This window comes from Lepisosteus oculatus, chromosome 3 (genome assembly GCF_040954835.1).
Source record: "Lepisosteus oculatus isolate fLepOcu1 chromosome 3, fLepOcu1.hap2, whole genome shotgun sequence".
NCBI lineage: Eukaryota > Metazoa > Chordata > Actinopteri > Semionotiformes > Lepisosteidae > Lepisosteus > Lepisosteus oculatus.
Genome location: NC_090698.1, coordinates 16,809,483 through 16,835,407, shown reverse-complemented (window position 1 = coordinate 16,835,407; position 25,925 = coordinate 16,809,483). Strand labels below are relative to the sequence as shown.

At 35.8% G+C, this 25,925-nt stretch overlaps 1 protein-coding gene across 1 annotated transcript in view; it reads right to left on the bottom strand.

The window, feature by feature from the left end:
* adamts12 (ADAM metallopeptidase with thrombospondin type 1 motif, 12) overlaps positions 1 to 25,925 on the bottom strand; it is a 146,618-nt gene that overhangs the window by 76,223 nt on the left and 44,470 nt on the right. The window contains exons 4-8 of the mRNA XM_006627246.3: positions 7,461 to 7,660; positions 6,022 to 6,105; positions 5,757 to 5,881; positions 3,525 to 3,674; positions 1,527 to 1,667 (exon numbers count right to left, since the gene is read on the bottom strand). Coding sequence (XP_006627309.2) covers positions 1,527 to 1,667; positions 3,525 to 3,674; positions 5,757 to 5,881; positions 6,022 to 6,105; positions 7,461 to 7,660 — 700 coding nt within the window. The remainder of the gene's footprint in view (positions 1 to 1,526; positions 1,668 to 3,524; positions 3,675 to 5,756; positions 5,882 to 6,021; positions 6,106 to 7,460; positions 7,661 to 25,925) is intronic.

Genomic DNA, 25,925 nt, shown 5'->3' with positions numbered 1-25,925 from the left:
TAACTGATGAAAAAATAACAGACATAAGTTTGAAGTTTCAGAGGAATGTTAAACAATTTATTAGCTGGTTTTACATTTATTTGAAGTCAACTTTATTCCAAAGACATTTTCTTGCCTTACTTTTCCATTTTATCTACCAGTTTTATCCCTAGCTTTTAATATAATACTATTGGGATCTGATTAAGTAGAAACACATGACTTAGCTGGAAAAACCAGTGCAAAGTCTCATTATCTGGTGTGTAGTAATGAGGAAATTACCACCCAGCCCTCCAAAAGATGTATATACAGTAAGGATACATCAAGGATTAAAAATCAGAGAGTGAAAAGATGAACATTACTTCTTAACCTCATGTATTGGCATATTCCCATAATATCAAAATTAAAAGGGAAGAAACACCACTTATATCCCATGTGCTCATTGTAGTGTGAAGGGTTATCACTAAGTTTTAAGAAATTGAACCTCAGAGTGTCCAAGAAAAATTAAGACCATTTTTTTTAGTTTCTGAATGTCAGAGCCATTTGCATACATGGGTCCATTTTAATGGTCCAATGTCATGTAAGCTTTTATTTTATTTAATTAGGCTTAATGCCAAGCATGAATATTTCAGAGAGTAGGGAGCACTCACCCTGCAGTCTACTGTATGTAGGTCCTAATGCCCCAGTATAGTGATAGCAAGATGAGATGGTGTTAACCCTGGTGTCCTGGCCAAATGTCTCCCTGGCCTTTACCAATTGTAGCCTTCTAGTAATCCCTGTCTATCAATTGGCATCATTACTCTGTTTTCTTCCCCACTTATAGTTGATGTGTGGTGAGTGTACTAGTGCACTCTAAGGTCCTCTTTACCTGTAAAGCACTTTGAGTGGAGCATCCAGAAAAGCACTATATACAGTAAGTGTATGAAATTATTATTATCTTTCCAACACTGAACAATATTTCTAATTAAAACTGTAGCCTATGTTTCTGCTCAAATTATTTTAAAATAATTTGGTGTTTCTCTTATAAATATTCTCCTTTCTATCACTTTTTATTTCTAGATCTCACAAATGTTAAGAGCTGCCAGTAATATTATCTCATCATAGTAGTGCCTTCATCATTCATCATACTAGAACAATAATAGTAATAAACTCTTATCAGATTTTTCCAAGTCATCATTCTGGGTGCACAGAGGTGGTGATTCAACAAGCAATGTGTAGGTACACTGAATCAGATATGGACAGAGATTAAATTTATAGGTACTGTAGCAATGATTTATACTGAAACGTAGGACACACTGAGGAATTACAAAGTGCCATGAGGATAATTTAAGTAAGACATGTAAAACCACCATTAATTACACAAATACCAAATGCAGTGTAAAATCACTTTACAGAAAAGCTTTGAGTTTAAATTCATCTTGCATTGGAACATGCAAATGCATTAATAGTGAAAACTATTTGCTGGGCTTGACTCGGCAGGATTCAATATTTTAATCCCAGTGATGTTCCTAATGTTCAGTGCTTTGCTAACATTGGAGCTCTATACTCACTCCAGGAAGCGTGTGATGTAGTCCTTGCTGCAGGTTGACCATGTGAGCGGTGATGCATCGTACTGTAACTGGCGAGACATTATGAAGGGATGCCTTCCTTGTTCACAGTCATTTCCCTGCCCGTCGTGGTGAATCCCAAAACTGCAAAGACAAGAATTACAACCACAATTATTGTTTGTGAATAATAATGGATTTTGTTTTTCTGGATGAGATGTGATGGCTGAGATCTAGGACTAAATTGTATTCCTGAAAAACGCTACTTCAATTTGTGATCAGTGTGACTTTTTTGCCCTATTCTCCAGCAAACATCAAACATCAAAAACAACAAATCTCCATAAACAGGGCACTGTATCTGTCAATTCCTCCATCAATCACTTCTTAAAGTTTATATAGTAATATTATTTACAGTGTTCAGTCTTTGATAAATTATCTTTGATCATTTATTTGACCTCTGTGTTATCCTGAAATTACTCTATTCATACACATCCCGATAATAGGATGGAAAATAGTCAAATGTGAGATACACAGTAAAAAAACGACTAAATAGCATGCTTTGAAACAAACAAAAATAATAAATCAAGTAGGTAGCTGCGACAGGATGCATAGGCTGCAAAGGAACAAGTAAAGGTTTATTCCATGCTGAAAAGGGAAGAAAAGAAACACATTTCAGCTGTGGAGCTTTCTTCGGGTGGAAAGCAAAATAAATAATTATTAAAGCACCAACTATATTCTTATAATTTAATAATTCATTTAAACTAAATGCTTTAATTCAAAAGCAGACTAATCCAGACTTTTCTTGCTACATATTTGTGACTAATGTTACTTTAAAAACTAAGATTTTCAACTCCCTAATACCGTATGCTTCCAAAGTGCTTGTAGCTGAGCCTCTATACACTGTACTTCAATATTGAAATCACCAGCCTTCACATTTATGCACACACATGATTGTGTGATTGAACTTATGAAAGAAATATTTAAAAGATAAATGCGGCCTTTTGAGAGTTGTTTTGGAAGCTAATCAATATTTTAGAAAGTTTTTAGAAAAAACATATTTGAACGTTACAGGCAGAGAACAAAGAATTAACATTACAAGGAGCTACAGCACTAACACCACTTGCAGCGAACACATGGTTTTTCTTAGCAGTCTCCCGTTCCAGCACTTCTCAGGCCCAGTTTAGCTTCTGACATCTGATTAAATTAGTCTAGAAGGCAGGAATACTGCTACTGGCATTAAAAGTATCTTATGTTCTTAGGAACAGTCAACTAAATATTTGAACAAACATTAAGAAAACTGCAAGCCACTTACACAACTAACACCATTCCATAGTGTTTTAATCCCCTAAAGACATAAATTATTAAACCTAGACTATTAACTTCCTAAGAGACAAAGGTATTCTATGTCAGGAGGTAGTTTATTTCAAATGAGAACTTTTTGAGTCTGTTTTAAAGTAACATTTCCACAGAAGTGCAATAATTTCACATCTTTTTATACATTTTTAATACTCACCCCTAACACTTCCATTGAGCTTTTGACCTCTCAGATGGCATAAAATGAAATACATATATATGAATATATTTACAGGACAAAGCCAATACAAGAATATCTCAACCCAACTAAATTAACTAAATCTTATCTGTCATATGACAAAGACATGCAATATATCTCTTCAAAGATTCATTTTCTCAGAGCTGGAATTAATCTAGATTCAACAGCTATTGACATGAAAAATGAAAAGGTTTCAGCTGGACTGAAAGAACATATTTAATGGTACTGTATGTTATGTTATCTTTGTATTCATTTTTTGGAGAAATCCAATTTGCTTTGGAAATATCTATTAATGAGTAAAACTAAATACCGACAGGAACATATGCAGAAATAAGATTATCACATTTGTTGTCAAAGTTTTATTCTCTACAAAAAAATACTAAAGTGGTCATGAAATCTATCAAGAAACGACATAGGAAAAGGAAAAGTTATAATGCACTACAGTACGTTACCTGTGTCCCAGCTCGTGTGCCACTGTGAAAGCAACAGGGAGGCCAGAATCCTCATTGATATTGCAGCTTCTGTGGGCCTGACACATTCCAGACAGATGGGAGAGTCCCAATGTCTCGCAGGGCTTATTCATCCCAGCGCAGATATCTTTTCTACAGAATAAAACACCACCACCATCTGCATTACACTTACACTGAAAATATATAATATAGCAAAGCCTTCTGACAGACGAATCAAGGCAAATTGCTCTCAGTTTCCTGCTTTCATAATGTTTTCTCTGCAGTGTTTCTTGGATTGGAAAGGATTTTGTGCTAAAAGGGCAGAGGCATACTAAGCAGTAAAATGTCATTAGTCCTCTGCGACTGGAACCCCACAGTAGCGGAAAGAATACTGGCCAAGTGCTTCCAGGGCTCTGTGGGCTTCAGTCATCTAGAGTTTCTTTAGTCAGCCATTCAACAGTTATGCCAATGCCTAGACTGGTGCTGTGGACTTCCAGTGCTGTCAGTAAGAGCTGCATCACTCCTCCAGTAAACATGACTCTGTTGTATACATTAGTAGGCTCACTGTGTGAAAACTAGTTTGGTGATGCTTGTCTGAGGACAGCATGCATATGGTCTTCAAATGTTTAATGCTGGAGTGAGCATTAAGGTCATAATGCAAGCAGATTCATTACTGGTAACTCCAAAATTGGGAGGTACAGTATTAAAATAAAAATATTTGGGATAAAAATAGATTAGTATATACTTATATCTAAAAAAAGTGATACATTTCATATTATATTTGATATGAAACACTTTTGTGTTTTTCTTTTTACTTTTTGCTACAGTACCTGTTTTATGTTTACTGATTAGAAATCATTAACAAGTATTCCTGCCAAACAACTCAGAAAAATCTCACGTTGACCATGAGGATATATCACATCAGCACTGAGCAGGTCACACCGAATAAAGAAAAAGTATTAGTATAACTTCCCACTCTTCCTTACTGTTTTCAAAATTATTGAAAAAAAAAGTATGTGGTTGTAAGGGTCTGGAACAATCTTAAAACACAAATTGTGTACAAAATATTAAAATTATCCTTCATTAAGAAGAGCATCATAGACTAGTTAAATAGTTCTACAGAACTGAAAACACTGATTTAACAAGATTCTGACTCTAGCTTCTTAGCCTTAGTAAAATTTTTCTGCAGATTGTTCAGCATTATTTTGGTAATAGAGTAATTTAAAGATACCTAATGGACTATTCAAAGTGTTATTCAATACATTTGTTGTTAGTCTCACTGTCAGTATATTCCTATATTAAACAGAAATGTTTTCAGCAAATGTTGCAGATATCAAGAAATTATTTTATGTACAATTATGTATAAAGACAAGTTGTTCAGATTTCAAGCCCTTCACAATGCAAAACACATTAATTAAGTCAATGACAGTAGAAAGAATGCCTTCACATCTTAATTGCCATTAACTCTATAAAAAGGCTGCCCTGCCATTCGTGTTGCTCTTGATCTCCTCTACCTCCAAACTAATTAAAAAGTTTGAAAGTATTGTTTCAAGCGTTTCCTCCAAAGTGCTTAACTTTTCTTGATTAGAATATCAACCAGCTCATTAAGAAAATAATGTATCTTACTTGTCTGCATGTTAGTCATTATCCAGCTCCTTGATTTAACCAAGGAGAATCAACTTTTGTGTTTTATGCTTTAACAGCTTGTTAGAAATTCTCTTATCGAAGCAAAATGCGAGGTTGCTGAGTTGCTGAACCTATAAGATTATAGCACTTGCTTGGAGTGCAGGTTGAGCACTTTGCCTTTGCTGGTTCAGGCTTGGGTCACATAACTAGTCAACCATTACCAGGATCCACAAAAGGTGCATCACACAAATAACAGAAAGCCAAACTCTTCTCGGACCTGGGTGAAACATCAACTCCTGTGGCTTCTCAGGGGCAAGCAAGCTTGCAGTGACATCAGTGTGAGCTGCACCAGGGCTCCAGTAACAGCTGGGAATGGTGGAGTGTGCAGCATGCCAAAAGATGAAAGGCTCTGACAGAGGGACTTGTCAAAGGAGTGCAGCTTCAAGTCTTCGTTTTTCCAGTTTCAAGTTAGGTAGATATACTGTATATACTGTATTTTTTAAAATAAAACCAGTAACTCCTGTTACACATGAGCAAGCAAGCATGTCACAGTAGTGAAGAGGCACTACCAAACCAGAAGCAAGTTTCTCATGGAACAAAGTCACTTGCCTGGTAATGAGCACTGCAACATCATGGTGAGCAGGGTGAGTGTCACTTTGGGGGTTGATGCTCTTCTGCCATGTGCAGAAACTGGCCAGGGTATTATCTGCATGGTGGACGATCTTTAACCCTTTCTGTAAAAAGGCGATACACAATCCAGTTGAATTCACTGAGGACAGATAAAAAAGGGAAAATAAAAAACAAAAGATCATAAGAGAAGTATATGCAATCTCATTTCCTGTTTGATTGGCATACAAGAAACATGACCACACACCTCTTCTTCCTGCAGCAGGATAAGACGCACCAGAACAATGTGAATAGCGTTGCCAATGCTAGCATCATGAAAAATCCCAGTAACCTGTGTAAAAATCAGAGTAAAAAAATTAAATTACCATTCAAGTTTTAAGAGGAATTCCCAAAAACTAACACTCAGTTTCTACAAGCAAAAATCTAATAAGGATTTTTATTTTAATATGCTCAGTCCCCCATACATGTTAGATTAAAGGCTCTCAGTCTGAGCTCTGTGAATTCCTGGAGTGATTACAGTATCTCTAAATGCCTTTCAGACAGGCCCTCAAAGAAAATTCACAGGATACTTTCACATAGAATTACTTGGCTTGTAAAACAAGAACAAAATAGACATGAAAGGAGAGTGGGAACACATTTGGATGAAAAGAGCCTCAACTGAATTCTTAATGATTCATTGATCACCTTTACATCCAGTGAACGTTAAACAACACTTTACAAACCCATGTTTCAAAAGGTCCATACAAACCCTCAGTAATATACATTACTTCCTCAATAAAATAATAATAATAAATGTTATTTTATATAGTGCCTTTAAAGCTGGCTTCTCAAAAGCATTTTACAGAATGACAACAATAAAAAAACACAAGATACAGTATACACAATGAAAATACACAATGATAGGAGACATACAGTATATGAATATGGTAGTACTGAATACAGGGTACTGAATATGGTAGGAGCAAAGGGGTATATAACCAAGCCAGTTTAGTAAAGGCCCTTCTAAAGAAAAAGGTTATGACTCTAGATTTGAAAAAGTGTAGGGAAGGTGACTGTCTGATATCCTTAGGGATAGAGTTCCAGAACTTCAGGGCATAACAGGAGAAGGTCCTCTCACCCATAGAGTGTAGATGGGCTTGCAGGACAGATAGCAGGCCAAAATTATGAGAGTGAAGGTTGTGAAGTGGAGAGTATGGCGACAGTAATTCAGACAGGAACTGAGGTGCCAAGCCAAGCAGAGCCTTACAGGTGAGCATGAGGATTTTGAAATTGATACAAAACCTGACAGGAACCCATTGCAAGTACTCCAGGATAGGAGTAATGTGATCACTTGCACTAGATTTGGTCAGGATTCTGGCTGCTGAATCTTGGACATACTTAGAAACCCCAGCAAGTAGAGCACTACAGTAGTCAATTCAGGAGAAGACAAATGTGTTGATCAGTTTTTCAGCAACAGTTAGCGGTAACATAGGAGATTTAGTCTGGCGATTTTTCTGATGTGAAAGAATGATGTTTTGACAATATGTGGCACATGTGGGTCAAATGTCAAGCCTGAATCAAATATCACCTAAATGTTTCAATTTTGACCAAAGCTCAAGTACAGTTTAAGCTCAATAGTAAAAGTCATGTTTAAAGGCTATGGAAGGCAGCAGCAAATGTCATTCCTCTAGATAAGAAAGCTCTCACCATGTTCATGATTGTGAAGACATAAGACTCCACATTTTCAATGCCGTGATATTCTATCATCTTAGGGTCAGCCACAACCAGGGTCTCCACCCATCGCTCCTTGCTGACAGAGCGCTGAGCAATCTGTCGTCCTTCTTTGGAATGTTTTCTCTCCCAGTTTTCTCTCCGTCTTTCGGTTCTCAGAGAGTCTAAGTAGGAATCTATACATAGGAAAATTGTAAAATACTTTAGCAGCTGTATTTTTTGCGAGTTTTAACAAAGAAACATTCAATAATATGCAATCATGGTTGAGAAACAAGATCAATAAGACCACAGAAGACATTTGTATGAAAGCTTATTAATAATATACAAATGCTGCAATTATTTTTTTGCATTTTTCAATTTACTTGCGCTATTTCTGTTAAATTTTCTGTTAATACTAAAGCATTTAGTGTTATCAAAAATAATATTTTACTTAAATAAATTAAAGCTATGGGCGTTTTGATTCTACATAGGCACGCTCTATTATTTATATGGTCATATTTTTGCAATAGTACCAAGATAGCATTCCTTCTGCATTAATTGGTTGTATTTATATTCAGGTGGAGTCTTTGACAATCTCTCACCATTTTTTCTACTTGGAACTAGAGCTGTATGTTTTTCAAACATTGATTCATAATACTAAGGCAAAATGTAAACTTTCTTCTAATTGCCTTTTTGAATAATACTCTTCTTAGTGAACACTCATTAGAAACACCCATCATCACAAATGAGCTCATTCATTTAAGGCACCATACGGTATCTCTCTTATGCTACAATCTCCCTGTACTGTCTTTAGGCACCCAGATTAAAAGAACTAGTGGCAGACCTGTTAGCTCTTGGCTTGTCCTAGATTTGCTCATCTTTCGTGTTGGAATTAGAATGATTAAAGAAACTGAATATCTTTAAAGTAAAAAAAAAGGAGACAATGAGGGTAACTCCAGACAAGCATTTAAAACCATGACGATGAACCCAGAAACCTACTTCAGTGCTTCACTACTGAGACAAAGAACCTAGAATCCCTGAGGCATGTGTACAGCATTTATTCCCTAAATCATGATGCACTCCTTTACAAAAAAGGTTGTGCGTATCTTTAATATCACGGTCTCCTAATAATCCCCATCTATGAATTGTCTTCATTACTATTTTCTCCTTCCCACTAGTTCTTGCGCACTATGGCTGCCGTCGCATCATCCAGGTGGATGCTACACATTGGAGGTGGTGGAGGAGAGTCCCCACTACCTGTAAAGCTCTTTGAGTGTAGTTTCCATAAAACTGCTATATAAGTGTAAGCAATTCTTCTTATTATTATATCCAGCCACAATACTGTTGAAGCACACTGCCTGAGATCTTTAGAAATGACTGGATTTGTACAGTAGCATGGATCAGCTGTCAATCAGCAGCCACAACAAACTTAAAAGGCATAAAATGTTTGATTTTCTCAGTTCAAACTGTAATCTACAGATCATACAATCCAATCATACCACTTACTGCAAAAAAGCTTTTGTTGTAAAGGATTTTATTTTGTGGGACCTTATTTGCAGACACAATGGGGAATAAATGTTTTTCTATTGTATTTGTTATGGTATGGGTGGATTATAAAAACAAAAAAAAACATCTTACAAAAAAGTATTTGAAATTGAGATAAAATGAATAGACTTTATGCTACATTATATGCATTCTTGCTGGCAAATATTTACCTAGAATATCCTAAACCCTCTACAAAATTCTATGGAAACCTTTCTGCCAATGTCCTTAGATTTGACTAAACTGCAGATTGAACAAAGTAGTCATTGTTCCCAGGCGAATGCAGTTGCATCACCTTGTCTCCTCTGGTCCATATTTCTTTGTGACCTCCATAAAACTATGCAATCTGACCTTTTCAGATGAGAGAGAAATAAAGCATAAATTACTTTTACCTTGAGGACAGCCTTTTGCCACATTTAATTCCGTCAACCACATTCATACTATAGATGGTAAAGGCAAGCTTTCATTATTTCTCAGTATGCTAAATAAATCTTTACTACCATAAACCAATAAGTTAAGAATTTTAAAACACACAGCAAATCCAAAATGGTTTATTGTGCTGCTATTATTTATTCCTTATTAAAATCTTTCAACATAATAACAAACACGTAAAAAGCAAACCAATAAGAAAAATAGCTAGGAATAGCTTATAATTTACATAAAATCACTAGATGTGTTGTACATGTCCATACAGGTTACTTTACATATAAAGTTCTCACTGTTCCCATTTATTACCCAGTAGATTTACTAAAGATGCAACTTCAAATCCAGGTATTAAAACCTACTTGACAAAACAAGCAAATCTACGGAAGTTTTTTTTTAAAAAATATATGATGAGTCAAGTTGTGGTTGGTTATCTGTTGCACATACAGTATGGATACTGAGCATGTCTTACATGTGTTGCAGTATTTTTCACCAGCATGTTTGATCTTCAGTAGGTCAAAGCTGATACTGCTTATTTCAACTGTTAATAAAGCAGATTTTCTCTTTTTTCCCCTTTTCAGATCACAGGCTTTGTACTTCTAACATTAGATTTCCCAACAAAACCCACTCAGAAATTTGCACACATCTCAAAGCGCTTAATAATTCCTTCCGTTTTGCCTTTATTATATATTATTTGCATTTATTCACAAATAATTTCAAAGTGCTTTACATTTACGAGGGTATATTGTACTCACTTCATCCACCACTGAAATGGTTTTATAAGACAGAATAGAATCTCTGCTTACAGAGGGCTGTACTGTTTTTCATTCCTTGGGTCTCAGAAGCTACAGTATCTTGACCAGTTTTTTTCTTGTTTCACTGGATCTCTGAACCAATCTTAATTTAACTAGGTCACATTCGTAATGGGGTGGTATCAATTTTATTTCTTTCTATAATTTGTTTTCATCAAACCTTGGTTTATTCTTAATATTCTTATGTTACATTTTCCAGGACATGCAATGTACAGTAGTACTGTATATTCTTGTGTAATGCAGACTTTAGAAAACATTTTCTGTCTGATGTTGTATCTTCAGATTGAATGTGTGAAACTAATCGAGTCTTCAGAGATACTGATGTACTGTAGCAAGATGCAGCAAGTAATTCCCAGTTAATCTTGCATTCTAAACTAGACCTCTAGATAAGATTCCACAGGATTAATTAGGCAGAGGACTCCACAGGTTCAATTTACTGAAAATGACAAACCAGCCAAAATTTGATGCCTTTCAATTTCGTTTATGTATAAATTTACATGGTATGTACCACTTTTACAGACAACATCTGGCCATTCCCATAGCAAACATGCAGAGAGATATGTGGTAAAACAAATGAGAACAGTCTCTCCAAGAGAACATTTCTCATTTAATTCTGGCAGAGCATTCACTCATCTTTTGCAGGGAGAACCCTCTCTCCTTCTTGGGAAAGGGCAACTATCACTGGCTATTTGGGAAATAGCAGACCAAAGGTTAATTGCTGGAGTCTGTTCATAAAAAAAGCCAGAGAAGATACAGGGAAACACATGATGCAATAGGGAAATGGGAAGGAATTGAACTATTCCATGTCCAAATAAACTCTCTTCTGCATGGAGAAAAGAAAATTTGCTACCAATGATTTAATTTTACTTGCCAATAGGCACAACAACCAAAAGAAAGCAGAGGTATCCGAGATTACATCCAGCTATGGAGCAGGTGGTCATTAGGCTCCAGAACTAACAGTTAACTTGAGACAGAACAAGAATTTTGATGTTTCAAAACTAAATACAACAGCATCAGCAACTGAGTAAATAGTTGATTACTTCGATACATCCTCACAATAAAACAGTCAATGCAAAAAGGAAGTAATGATCAATGGATTTTTTCACATTTATTTCATATCTATGCTTAATTAATTTTCATAATCATCCATTCATAGTTCTTGCTACTAATCAGACTGAAAACAGCTGTTCAATTAATTTTAAATCTGCAGGGTCACTGAATCACTGAAAGATGCAGTTCAGTTTCAGAATTTTATAAAACGTTTTGTACTGTAATTGATTGGTAATTTTGGAACATGATATTATAGATAGATAGATAATACTTTATTAATCCCGTAGGGAAATTGATGTGTTACAGCAGTCCAGCCCAAGACAAGCAAAAACAGACATCAGAATAGTTATAAAACAAAAGACAACAAAATAAATAAAAATAAATAAATACATAGATGTGTGCAAAATGTGATGATCATAGTCACTGTATAAACAATAAAAAATATGATGACACATCTTCAACAAACAATCTGATGAACAATCAGTAAAACTCTTGTGCTTAATCTAGTCATTGATGACTTCCAATCTCATAGCAAGTTAAAAATTCAGACTTTTTTCCTAGAGTTAGATTGACCCTAGCTGTGGAGCACATAGTGTCAAGACCTTTCCTGCCATAATCTCATAACAGTGACAAGGCAACAATGAAAGTTATATTCATATAGAATTTGACTGCATTTTTTCATGAAAGGAAAGAAATTAAATCTTATAAATTTCTCTTTTTTCTTCAGATCTTCAGATCACAGGCTTTGACCTTCTAAAATAAATGTTTAAACTACACGTTAATATATTGCATGCTTATTGGGAATGAAACAAATATAAAATTAGTGTGCTTCCATCTTTGTTATGGTCCACAGTGAGGGGCTATGTGAACTGACATTATATTGTATGCCTGCCAGTGCAAATTTAACTTCACTAAGATACACATGAATTAGCTCATTATTTTCATGGGCTGTGTGCTGATTTTCTTTCCTCACTATGGACTACATGTCAAAATCACTAAGTTATAGACTTCCCTATTTTTACTGCTAATTTGTCCAGGAAGGCCAAAAGAGAACCTGTACTAACATAATTGATGCATTACACTTTATTACTAACACGGATTTCTGTATTACCTAAAAACAACATAGTTAAGCCTACTATGATGGCATAATAAAAAGGACAAACATCAGCAGTGTACTGTAAACCAGATTGGATACCAACAACTTGAACTATGCACCCACCAGTACTGTGAACACCTCTTGCTGTTGTCCCTGTGTAGTTGACATTCTAAGTACTGGAACACTTGTGTTTCAAAGCCATACTGGGAATGTCAGCCCAGAGGTCAAGTTATTTTTTATATTTACCTTTATGAAATTTTGACATGTTAAATCTAAATAGTATTTTCAGTTTTCCTATGGTTTAAATATAATTATATTGTTTTGCCACAGTTTGTATCATGCTTTTATTATGATTTCACTTTGCTGTGCTACTCTAGTATACTACGGAGTATTACTACACAGTTATGTATCTTGGTAATAATTCCAAGGCTTCACTGCACTACAACCTCCCAAATGGAGTATGGAATAATCTAGAGTGAAATCTGCAGATTTATTAAACTGTGCTTCAACAAAGAGAAACCTCCTAGGGATAAAAAGTTACTTAAGCATTTTTATGCAGCACCACTTCCCTTTTTTATCGGCAAAGTACTCATGACACAAAAAAAGAAAGCCCTCCCACACTTATTTAGATTCCTAAAAAATCCCTTTTGAACTGTCTCAAGGCTGAGACACTGGATGGAAACTTGTTTTAGATTAGGAGCATATGAATACACAGAGGATTTCAGAAGAGAGAAGCAAGGGAAAAAAGACTGAGAACTTCACTGGTAAAAGTATTATAAAACTAGTATTTGTGAACTGAGACCTCCTTAATATTATTTATGGACTGGAATTTGTTGAAACTATTACCATGACAAGTGCAGATTAAAAACATTTGCATTAAAACATTAAAAACATTTGCAGCTGGATGCAGTGTATTGGATACTGACAAGTAGAGCAAACAGCAGAACTCAAATATTTAGTTTTTAAAAAAAATTTCTCATGTATAAATGACTCCTACACTACTGTAAAGGAGCTAAACATGATTGAAAAAACATTGTGCATTTCCAAATAAAACTGCACTCTTCCTAGGAAGATAACTGGAGGAAAACTCCTAGTGATAATGGTGTAAACTAAGCTGTGTAATCTTCTTATTTTTATGTAATTATTCACAATTTCAGAAAAAGCTCTTTCTCGACATCACCTTGACAACAACTGCAGTTCAAAACTCCTCGTCTCATTCAGGTTTTTAAAGAAGACACGTCTGAATTAATCCTAAAAATTTACTGTCTGGGATTAAAACATTGTAGCTCACAAGTTTATTGAAATAGGTAAACTACTGCCTACTAAGAATATACCTGTATATATTTATTATTAAAAAACATAAAATTCCACCAACAATATCACACAAACAATTGTATTGCTATATTCACAGCCTGATTGTAGCTATGTACAGTAGCTCACACCCGATCAGCCTACCACACAGTGGTAGGAGTTAAAAAATGTACTGTAAATATAAAGTACTATACAGTATGTCATAATTAATACATAAGAGTTTGCATGTTATATAAAGTTTCACTTACTATGATACTTGTATTTTACAAACTGATGACACTCTGTCTCCTTTAACGTGTTGTTGGCCCATTTCACAATGAATTCCCTGAAAGGGAGATTAATTTGAAAATATTTTATACTTAATTGTATTTTAAGTTTATAGGTATAAATCTATTTGGGTGTACTAGAAATCCATAGTTCAAAATCTGTTTTAACATAGTTGTCAGTCTGCATTCTTAACACATACTGAAATAAAGTATGTGTTAAGTGTTAAAGTGTTAAATACTTATAACACTTATATGTGTTATAAGTATTTTCTTATAATTTGCTTCATATAACAGTATGAAGTTTTATTTCAAAGCCTTTTATTTAAAATATCTTGTTTTTTCAGTGCCATGAGAGAAAACTGTTGAGGTGTCACTGCAACGTAAAAATGCACAATAGCCCAGAGTATTCTTGCAGTGCAGCAGAAAGTGTCTGCTTCATCTGTCTGTCTCTGCTTCACCTGTTTCACCCCATTTGTACTGCCTGGATACAGTCACTGAGCTCATACTCACTGGGTATCTCCTGTTCCAGCTCTCTCACCGGTCAAAAACCCAGTTAATGTGTCTTAAAACTCCTTTATAGGGAACCTTGGACAAATCACTATCACAATCACTGTTAATAAAATACTAAATATGTACATGTTGGTTTTCCATCAGTCTTTCTGAAGAACTGTATCACTTTAAAAGATGAAATTCAGTTTTATAAGGTGTAGTGCTATTATCTTAGTGGTCAGATACTTCTGTAGTCCTGCTGAAGTCAAGTCACTGCCTTTGAGCCCTACTACAAGCAAATGAATGGTTCTTAAATCAGAATATTTGAAAAAATCAATTACAAAATGGAACTATGAAAAATCCACTTTGTGTTTTATTTTTTTGGGTTTGCAGTTTTTTTGGACTGCCTGTCATGAGGACAGCTTTCTGAAAGGTTGTCTTAAAAATACAGAGGATGAGGAAGATTAAGTGAACAAAAGATTCAGAAAAGGCTAACAGAGCCCAAGCTAAAATTCCAGAGACTCACCACCAGCCCAAAACATAATCGTTTTAATTGTCTGTTGCTGAATCCACTGAGGAATTCCTCAATTTAATACTGATATAAACAGAAACCTCTGAAGTTTTTCTTCCAAGCACAGACCTGGAAGTTGAAAGTATTTTACAATTTCAAATATACAGGGCATTAAAGGTGGAAAAACAAAAAATGTAAATGAATGAAAACAGCATACAATGCATACAATGGCACTCTGGTTACATTTTGAGTTGATAATAAATAGAGCTAGGAAACCTGAGCAGGATATTAACAATTTACTAAGCTAGTGTTGCAAACCCACTCTGTTATGAAAATGATCAAGCTGCCTAAGTCTCAAATATCACATTTACAGTACAACAGAACCAGTCAGGTAGTCTGTGAAATGCTATTAAAATACAGAATGACAGGAGAACTGTTTGTACAGAGCTCCTGGGAAAACAATAAAATAAACAAAAAACCCTCTGAGGATATTCACACAAAACTTAAACTTCCTTCTACAGTATGTCTTCCCTTTAGAACCTTAGATTTTACATTTGGAGCATTAATTGAATATGACTTTTCATAGACTATGTATTAGTGAAGTAAAAAAAAAACAGATGAGACACACAGATACAGTATGTCACTTTCATCACTAGTCAGAAATGTTGAAACCAGGCTGAAGTCTCTCCTGTAAGAGAAACTTTAAATCCTGTGCTAATCCACCAGCTTGTTCAATCATGTCTGCTTCAGCTTCATTGTTCATTAACTTTCCTTAGTGCTGCCCTGCAGGGACAGTCTTCTGAGGGATTTAAAGGGAGATCAGGTGCCTCTGTTGGGCACAGCCCATTGTTGAAGGGAAACAGTCCACTAAAAGAGAGCTCATGACATTTTGGACCCTTTCTTGTTTTACAGACACAACTCTGCCAAACACAAGTATTGATACAGTCAGAATAAAAGCAGAACATACACTGTATGACTGATGTGGGCTAGTCACAGGTCAATTTTTACTGTGTAATTAAAATCAGCTGTTTCTGGGAACTTTGTCAAGGGTAACCTGCTAAATGCTGTAAAACTAAAATTTGCATATTTGTATTTTAACCAACATAAAAAAATAAGGTGAAAAGGAAAAATCAAAATGTGGTTTATTAACTACTTTGGTAGGCTACCTTTAAAAGCAAAAATCACATGTTTTGCAAATCACTTTCATCTGTAAATCTTGAACTTTTCCCACCTGTTTATTTCTTTGTATGTTTATTTCCAATATTGTTCTTAGAACTACTTTATCAGGAGTCTTTTAATTCTTCCTACTGTACTTCCCTTTAAACCTTCAATAAACAGGGTTTAAGCTTCTGCCTGTTTATGCCATATTAGAAATAAAAGCAGCACTTTTAATTCATCACATACTGTAAAACAACTTTCAATCTTTGATTAGCATGTTTAATTTAAAAACCGTAAGAACAATAAAACTTTAAAGAAAGGGATGGTGAAAGAAATTCTAGCATATTCAAAGTTTACATTATACTGTATCTAATGTGACTGTGTATTGGGAGGTGCCGTGGCCAGCACCGGTAAAAAGTCAAAGCCCCGGGTGAGAGGACGGAAGCACCGGTGTGAGGCTAGCAGGGACCAAAAATAACACAGAGTGGAATAAAAGCAATAAAAAGTCAAAAAGAAAGAGTACCGCTGTGCTGCGTAACCTCCAGGCTGGGCTTACCCTATTTAACGAGGTCCGGCCTGAAAAAAAATTTAGCGGGGTCCTGTCTGTTGAGCGAGCAAGGTAAAAACAAAACAAGAACTGAGTGCGTAACAAAAATGCGTGCACCAGTGAAAGTGTGTCCCCCGGCCAAGCGTAATGCCTCACTAATATATAATACTGACTACATACTGTAATGAAACCATTTTTGTGTTCCATATGTGTCCTCAAATATATGTAAATAATGTATATAATGTTGCTTTCTATAGTTCACGTGGAAAGGGTTCAGACTTTTGCATAATACTGATGACACATCCCCGTTATTCTTCTGGCGATGACAAACACAGCACAGTTGAAAAGGTTCTTGCTCAGGAGACAGCACTGCAGTGCCTTCAGAATAAATTTAACTAGCTGGAAATCTAATAAAAGTCATGCACCGAGAGAGATATCAATTCAACTTCCACAACTCTATAACAAGCTCAGCCTGATCAAGTAACAACTTCTAGATGTAGCAACTCTGAGTTTAAATTTGAAACCAGAGGTTGGTGAAGTTTAGGAATTAATTCAAGAATTAAAATAAAAAAAATGAATGACTGCAAGGCCATTTTGGTTGTGGTACACATACCTGAAGCTGTTTAATAAATCAAATTACTTCAACTGATTCAGACTGAGCGTTGCTCACAACTGACCTCAGAGTGACATATTCAGTAAATGCTCACTCACTGTTCTCAATATACCACAACACTGTTGAGCTAAATCTTAAAAGGAATTGAGGGAATTAGGGGTTATCAATGGTTTTGATTTTTTCCCACTCATACTTCTTGGTTTGGGGAAGATCTCAAAATCCTATGCCATGAGAGGTTCTGATACAGAACTCGGAAATGCTCAGTTGATACCCCAGGTAGGGTTAGGGTTAATATTCACACACTACTTAGACGATTCGTAAGCTCAGTACTGGATTTTGGGGCTCAAGTGAAGTTTAGAAAGAGTGCTTTTTGCTCCTGTCTGAAACTTTTTTTCAGAAACTCTGGGGCCTGGATGGTGCAGTATACAGTGTGATATTTTTTTCCCAAAACGGAGTCGGTCGGATCAAAAGTTGTAACCAAGCATTATAGAATCTAATACATTTGCAAGAGCTTTTATCAATGGTTTTGATGGTTTCTCACTTATACATTTTGGTTTGGGGAACATGTCAAATTCCTATGCCCAGAGAGGTTCAGATAAGGATTGTGTAAATGCTCAGCTGACACCTCAGGTAGGGTTAGGGTTATCATTCACACTCTACTTAGACAATTTTTAAGCTTAGTGCTGAATTTTGGGGCCCAAGTGAAGTTTAGGAAGAGTGATTTTTTGCTCCTATCTGAATTTTTTTTTCAGAAACTCTGGGGCCTGGATGGTGCGGTACACAGTGCGATAATTTTTTCCCAAAACTGAGTAGGTCTGTTCAAACGTTCAAACAAGCATTAAAGAATCTAATACATTTGCAAGAGCTCTTATTAATGGTTTTCATTGTATCCCACTGATACGTTTTGGTTTGGGGGACCTGTCAAATCCGATGCCCAGAAAGGTTCAGATACCGATCACGGATATCCTCAGCTGATACCCCAGGTAGGGTTAGGGTTAGCATTCACACACTACTTAGACAAATTGAAGATCAGTAATGGATTTCGGGACCTAAGTGAAGTTTAGGAAGAGTGCTTTTTTGCTCCTATCGGAAACTTTTTTTTTCAGAAATTCTGGGGCCTGGATGGTGCGGTACACAGTGTGATATTATTTTCCCAAAACTGAGTCGGTCGGATCATAAGTTGTAACCAACCATTTCTGAATCTCATTCACTTGCAAGGGCTTTGGTCAATGGTCTTGATTGTTTCACACTCATACTTTGAGTATGGGGAATATGTCAAAGTCCGATGCCCGGAGAGATTCAGATACAGATCGCGGAAATGCTGAGTTGACACCCCAGCTAGGGTTAGGGTTAGCATTCACACACTACTTAGACGAGTTTAGGACTAGTTTTTTACTCTTTTAGTAAAATAACAGCATCTACACTACCTACAAAAGGTCATTTGGTTGTACAAACAATAGGTGAAAAAAGATTTATTCATTATTTTTACTCCACTTCATATTTCTATTTTCCTTTAGATTTATTCTGAGTGGACTCAGTTGTGCTTGAACACATACATCTCAAGGCACTCTCTCCACTCATATTTTCTCACTACAAATATCAAATAAAAAACTTCACTTACAGCCACATAAAAAATAATAGTGCTCTTAGCTTAGGGGGGAAAGTACAGCAAGTGACAGGAACACCATCACAATGAACAAATTGTAAAATTAGAAAACCTGTCCCAGAACACATTACTGCTATTCAAGATATTTCATGAAACAGAACTCTGTAATAGGGAAAGGAAGAGGACAGGTTATTTTTTGGAACCTGGTGCCGACTACGTTTTTAACTCATGTATTGAACAAAGGTGCCTTTCAGTTATTACATGGGGGAAAATCCTCCCTTAGAAAAATTGGTCTTCTCTAAGGACTCATTCTATTTAAAAACAGAAACACTTCAAAGAACATAATCTTTTTTTAATATTCACAGGAAACAAGAACTAACACAAATCTTTTTATATATATAAAGTGGTTTTAGGGGATTTTTATGAAAGGTGCTAAAAATACAAACTAAGTACTTGATTTTTGGGGGATGTTTCATTTCTGTGCTGTGTGTTTTTTTTTCAGTCAACGAACTGTGTTCTCCACTGCAGTCTTAAATAGCTTTGAACTCCTGATTTGCAAGGCATTAAAAGACATGCTTTATGAGGGAGCTCCATGATTCTCAGTTAGCGAAGGTAGCTGGTGAGAGTGTAGGCTATGGCCTATAATCCAGATGTTGCACGTAAATCTGCACCATTAGTCAACTGTGACCAAACCGAGGGAGTACTGATCTGTTGGGAGCCCTGAGAGGTTGCCATGCTACTAGTGCTACTACTGAGAACATCTTCAGTAAACAATAGCTACGAATAATTAAAAGGAAAATCAGACATAATTGCACTGGAATACAACAACTAGATTCAGTTAAACTGCTAATGATCTTATAGACATGTCGGTGTCATGTCGATAACTGACTTATAGAGCTCTAGATCTGTCAGTAGTCAAAACCAGTAAAAATGTCTCATCTTTAGTCAGGACAACTGTTTCTGACTGGAAGGGCTTGTGTGCATATACTTTAGTTCCTTGTTTCATGATTGTGAATTCATCGAATCTAAAAAGTTTGTAAATTTGTAAATAGTTTGCAAACTGCGATTTCTCTGCTATTTCTCTGCCAGACTACATTCCCTTTCCTAATTAAAGGGTGAGTCACTTTGCTCAATATCCTGCTAAAGCCAGTCAGTCGAGCTATTCAGCCTCATATCCCATAAGAGTTTAAGTTATAATTAATTTTTATTTTTAATTCTGCACAGCTTTTTTGTTCCAAACATCTGAAAGGATTGCTATGTCTTTTAATATTTACAGCCAAGCGTTGTTCTTTCATAAACTACATGAAAATTAAACCATAACATTACTTGTACTGAGGCAATGAATTTCAGGTACTGCACATTCTCATTCAGACAAGGTATCTGGTTTTGAATTACACCTTCATAAATGTAACCTTTTCTGCAGTTATGCAAATACATCCACTATGTGATATACAGTACTTTACACTATATGACTGCTAGCATACCAAAGAGAATTCAAATGGAAACTACTGTACTGTATGTGGAAGTATGTGTAAATAGGAGGTACTTCTTTATGCAAAGTGCTGCAGGAGTATGGAAAAGGAGACCCGGTCATGTAGTTAAAGCTGATACCCTGGCTTCCTTCAAAGAAATGGCTGGATCAAATCCTCAGATCAATAAGATACTAACTACCAAAACTGTCTAGATGGACCAAATGGCCTCCTCATGTTGGTAACCTTTTTATGTTCTGACCTACTCTGCAGTACAGCTCAAGCCCTCATTTTCTTCCAAACACTATGAGCATAATGGTCAGGATATACAGTAGTATACCTATATTCAGGAGCACTATTTAATTTAACCACTGTTGCTCTCACAGAAACCACAGCTAATCCCTCTATAGTTTTCCTCACATTTTCTTATTGATCTTCTTGTCATTTTACCAATTCATTTTTATTATTTACATTTTTATTTTTCAGGAGATTGCTATGTGCAATGCTCTTTACTCAGAGAGCTCTTTAATAAAAGTACACATTTTTGCATATATCATACATCACTGAAAATTAAAACATTAAGCTGTTTGCATAGCAGATATCATACAGTATATCTTTTGTGGAAGACATATGAACAGCTTTAAATTTATTATGCTTATTAACATTTGTCATAAACTGGGTTTATCACCAGCAGGTAAAGTATACTGTGAAATTCAGACTAATAGTGTGTATCACCACTGTTAAAAATCTAACAAGTAATTAATCTGTGACATCCTGTACCCAGCTCCTCCAATATAGCCTAGACAAACATGTGCCTATGCTGGTCTCTGATCTTAAGATTCCACAAATCATTACAGCTAATCCCACAGATGCTCAACAGGACAGGAGAAGCTGAAGGAGGGCTTCAATGACCTAACTTTTGAAGCTACAGTACCATCTGTGCATTTATGACAAAATGCATGGAAGTCAGAATCCTTCTCAGATACCAGGAAATCTGCAATCCTTATTTTCCAAGACAGATATTGAAACACGTCTTCAGCTTGAGAATGTGCACTGTCTTGCTGGAATGTTGTCAAGTCAGATAGAGAAGCAAGTAAGGTCCCAGAACTTAATCATTGTAGCACCTGAAAACAAGCAAACTTTGCATATGAATAAACAAGTGTTGCTAAAGCTGAGCGTTGTCCACCCACACTTAGCCTGCATTTACTCTGTCCTTGTTTTATGCAGATGTAAATTACTTCTGTTGAAATCACACTGATGTACTGTAGCTCAAAGCATCACAACACCCTGCAGTCAACCGCCTGACCATCACACTTGGATCTCCCCATCGACCAGTCTGTCCTATACAACAGATAGCATATTGTTCTGCATGTCCGTGCCACCTGCAGTGAAGCCCATAACTCATTGACGTTATAGTTATGAATGGTCAATTAATCAAATTAAAAAAATGTTGAATACTATTGAAAAGCTATATACTTTATTTAAAAAAAACATACATATGAAGGGTGATAAGCTTTTTTGATGTCTGGTACAGTAAACTAGTCATTTATTTCCATATCAAGGAAGTCTCAAAATCTGATCTGACCAGGTCAGCAAAAGCAAAAAAAATACAGGATCTGACATTATCCAATGAGTCAGAAAGTTTGAACCTAGAGTAAAAAGGAATGTAAACTCAGGTGTCAGTTGAGAAGTAAAAGCAAAGTTTTAAGAACAAAACTTAAGAATGGACACATTAAAAAGTTAAGTATTGATAAAAACATAACAGTACTTGGCTAAACACTGGTACTGCCAGGGAAATAGACTATATTTAGAACATGCTTTGTGAATCTGTATGTGTATTAGAATTATATAATTCTCCAGTTCAAAATCTGTTAAAATTATTCAGAACAGCAATTGCTTCCCTGTTTTTTTTACTCTGGCATTGACAAGCACAAGTCAAATGACAATGCCTAGACTAATTGCAGCGACCACTGAAGATGAGTATACAAGAACTGAGGTTTAGAGAGTTCAGCTCAATGTCAGTGACATTCTTAGCCATGGCTAAGAAGGGATCCCCTCAGGCTCCCTTCAGCTGCAAGATCAGATTATGTTATTGGAGTTATAGCTCAGCTGAGCTTCTTATCAGATATGAATATCTATATTTCTTATATTCTTTATACCCAGTGGCTGGTTGAGTTTCTGCTTTCTCGTCACTTTCCTCATCTAAACAGAATGGAAAAGGAAGACACAAAGCCAACAAAATACTTGGATATATTTTCAAGAATGAATAATTAAATTTCAAAGAAAATGATGTTAAAATTATACAAGACATCAGCTAAAACACAAACAGTTCTTGATTTACGCACTCTTAAAATTGTTCATACAGTATTTGGTTTAATGTGCCAAGAATATTTTTTTTTAGTTAATTCAGGATGAATTATAGAATTTCTCACTAAAGAATTAACTGACCTTGGGTGCAGTCAGGCAATCTGGAGTTTTGGAGACTCCAAGATGTAGTCTTGGAGACAATCTTTGTTGTGTGTACCTAATTGTAAGTCAGGTCGAATAAAGTTGCTTAGGTGACACACAGAGAGCTTGTCAGATTTGTCTGTATTTCCAGCCACCATTCACCTACCTTCCATAGTCTCACACTCACTAAATAAATATAGAAAATGTGTTTGTGGTTAACCAGAAACTCAAAAGGTATAAAATCTAAAAGAAGATCAATAATACGTTACAACAATGTAAACTACGGTGTGAACAAAGATCCACCCATCCATTTTCTAATCCGCTTTATCCAATTCAGGGTCATGGGGGAGGCAGAGCTTAAACCACCAAGCAATGGGAGCAAGGCAGAACCCACCTGCATGAGACATACTGTAGTCCAAGATTTAAAAAAAAAAAAATCATTCTTATGGTGAAACTGGTGTTTCATTTGTCTGGCATTTTTCAGGAATGCTTCTGCCTCACAAGTTCAGAACCATCTATACTGTGTTTTGTTATATTCACAACACAATAAAATATTCAAGATATTGTTGCTCTTGAGGGAGTGCAAATGAAAAGCAGACCGCTTCTTTCCCAGAAAGGAATGCCATACACGGAAAACACAAGGGAACTGAAACAGTTTAGTCTATAATAATATCACACGAGGACTAGTATTCAAAATCTAAAAGGAAGTAAGCAAATCAGTTCCTAACAGTTGTTATGAACATTCCTAACAGGAAACAGGAGACATTTCTTTACACAGAGAATGGTGAGAGTCTGTTACCAGCTAACTAATCATGTTTTTGATATTTACTCTGGTTTCCACTAAGAAACATCTTGATGGAATTCATTATCATTAAGGTACTAGCAGCAAAAACAATGAGATGGACCAAGTGGTGTCTGCTCATTTGTAACCATTCTCATTCTATCCTTAAAAAAAAAAGCTTCTAAATCTCAGCTTTGGAGGCATGTCTGCAGAAAGACATGCTGTAGTGAAATAGAGTAGGTGAATCAGAACAGCACGAATCAGGAAAGGACACAGACTGCTGTAGAGAACTACACACATCTGTTAAGATCATGCACTGCAGATAACCATTTGATTTGAATGAATGTAAGTCCATTTTTCTTTTACAAGCATACATCCTCATGATAAAAAAGGTTATTTGTTTTCTGTTACTGTGAAGTCTCACCTACTTTTATATTGGGAATTGACACCAGCCCTTGAAAACTTGGAAAAATCAAAGTAACAGTATTCACGTAGCTCTATCATTATGGCTTTGTTGAGAAAAAGGAAGCTGACATATCCTAGTCTCAGAAAAACATGACAAAATGTATTTTCATGACCAGCATAAAGCAAATATATCGTGTAGGTGTTTCTAGTCAATGCAGTGTGAGAAAAATCATGATGTAATAGTTTTTAACTACAGACTGGATGGTTTCTGAGAAAATAACACTAATTCAAATGGCGGTACAAAAGAGTTCAGAGCAGCACAAGGATATCTATTATTCAAAACAGTATGGCTACTCCAATTTTTAGCTCATTAAATTCAACAATTTGTCTAAGAGTGACATTGCTGTAGGTTTAAAACAACATCTGTACTAGGACTGTAGAACATTCTTAAGATGTGGAAAACAAAGAAAGGACACAGGCTTTAATCAACACAAGGGCAGACCTAAGAAATTACAGTAAAAAACTAAATGTGAGTCATTTGCTAACATAACAAAATCAGTACATTATTTCTTAGTGCTTGAAAAATTATTGGTCAGCAGTACTCTTACAGTCAATCTTCAAGGCCAGAGCTCACCATAAGATTGCTTTTCCCAAATGAAAGAATGACATGGAGATTAGTGATGCTTTTACCAGTAACAGGAGAACGGTAAGATACTTCCTATCTCCTTTTACATGAGGAGGAGAACACACAATCAAAACACCTTGTATGTATCACAGGTTAAATGTCTAGACAAAAAGAGCCTTTAGGAAAAATGGTACAGTATTTCTACATGTGTGAAAGAAAATGCAGTACTATTGTTCTGATAAATTATTAGTCTTGTTGGGCAGGTTAGACAACCATGACCTACCAAGCAAGCATTATAAACAGTGTGACCTCCTTTGATCAAATGGGACCCGACAGGGCAAGGAGAGGTAAGGCAGCAGATAAAACAACTCTCAAGGAATGTAGAAATTTTTGGCTCACAACGTACAGTGCGATTTATCCATTGTCTTCTAGGGATGTACAAGAGCACAGAAAAAGTATTACCACTAACCAAAACACAGCTATAGCTCATTAAAAGGAGAACTCTTTATGAAGAGGCTTACTTATTAAGCTTGTCATCAGTCACATTTTAATACCACAAGTTCTTCTGCAAAGTGCAGACCAGTAATGGAAAATCACAAGCCAAAACTACAATCAACCTTGTGTGGCCTAGTAGAGATGGTGACTGGGCATCTGGATCTTGCATGTCAAAGGAAGGGAACTATGACCAAGATGCAACTGCAACAATAACCAGAATACACTCAAGCGTAATTGGATTATGATGTTCTGTCTACTTTTCCAAAAACTCTTCCTCTACGGCAGTTTCAATTCCTGCTCCTGGAGGAACAACTGCTGCATTGTATGCTCTTTGTTTTGCTTTGTTTTGTGTCACATATTGTACTCAACACCTCTATGCCAAGGATGACAGTTTCAGCATGTCAGCTTTCCGTATAGCACATGGTTAGCATCTGCTGCTCAAAAAATCAAATGATCAAAATAAAAATCAGTGATCAAAACGTTATTGCTGGTAGAGTTAAGATTTACTTAAGCTAAGCTCTATTGCTTATTCAAGTCACTGTAGATACAGTATAAAAACAAAAATGTTTGTTAAGGGGAAACTTTGAAGGGGAATTTTTTTGGTTTACTTCTCTACTCCAAAAATCAATATTAAGATTTCCATGTGCAGCATGCCATTGCAAATTATGCAAATTATTGTTATAATAATGATGAGCTTTGCTCATTTGTTTCCGATGGCCAAAGAAGTGTAATTTTCATCATTCATTTAAAACAATTTCAGTAAAGGAAACATAAAAGCGAACATGACATAATGATTTCAAGAATATTCTATTATA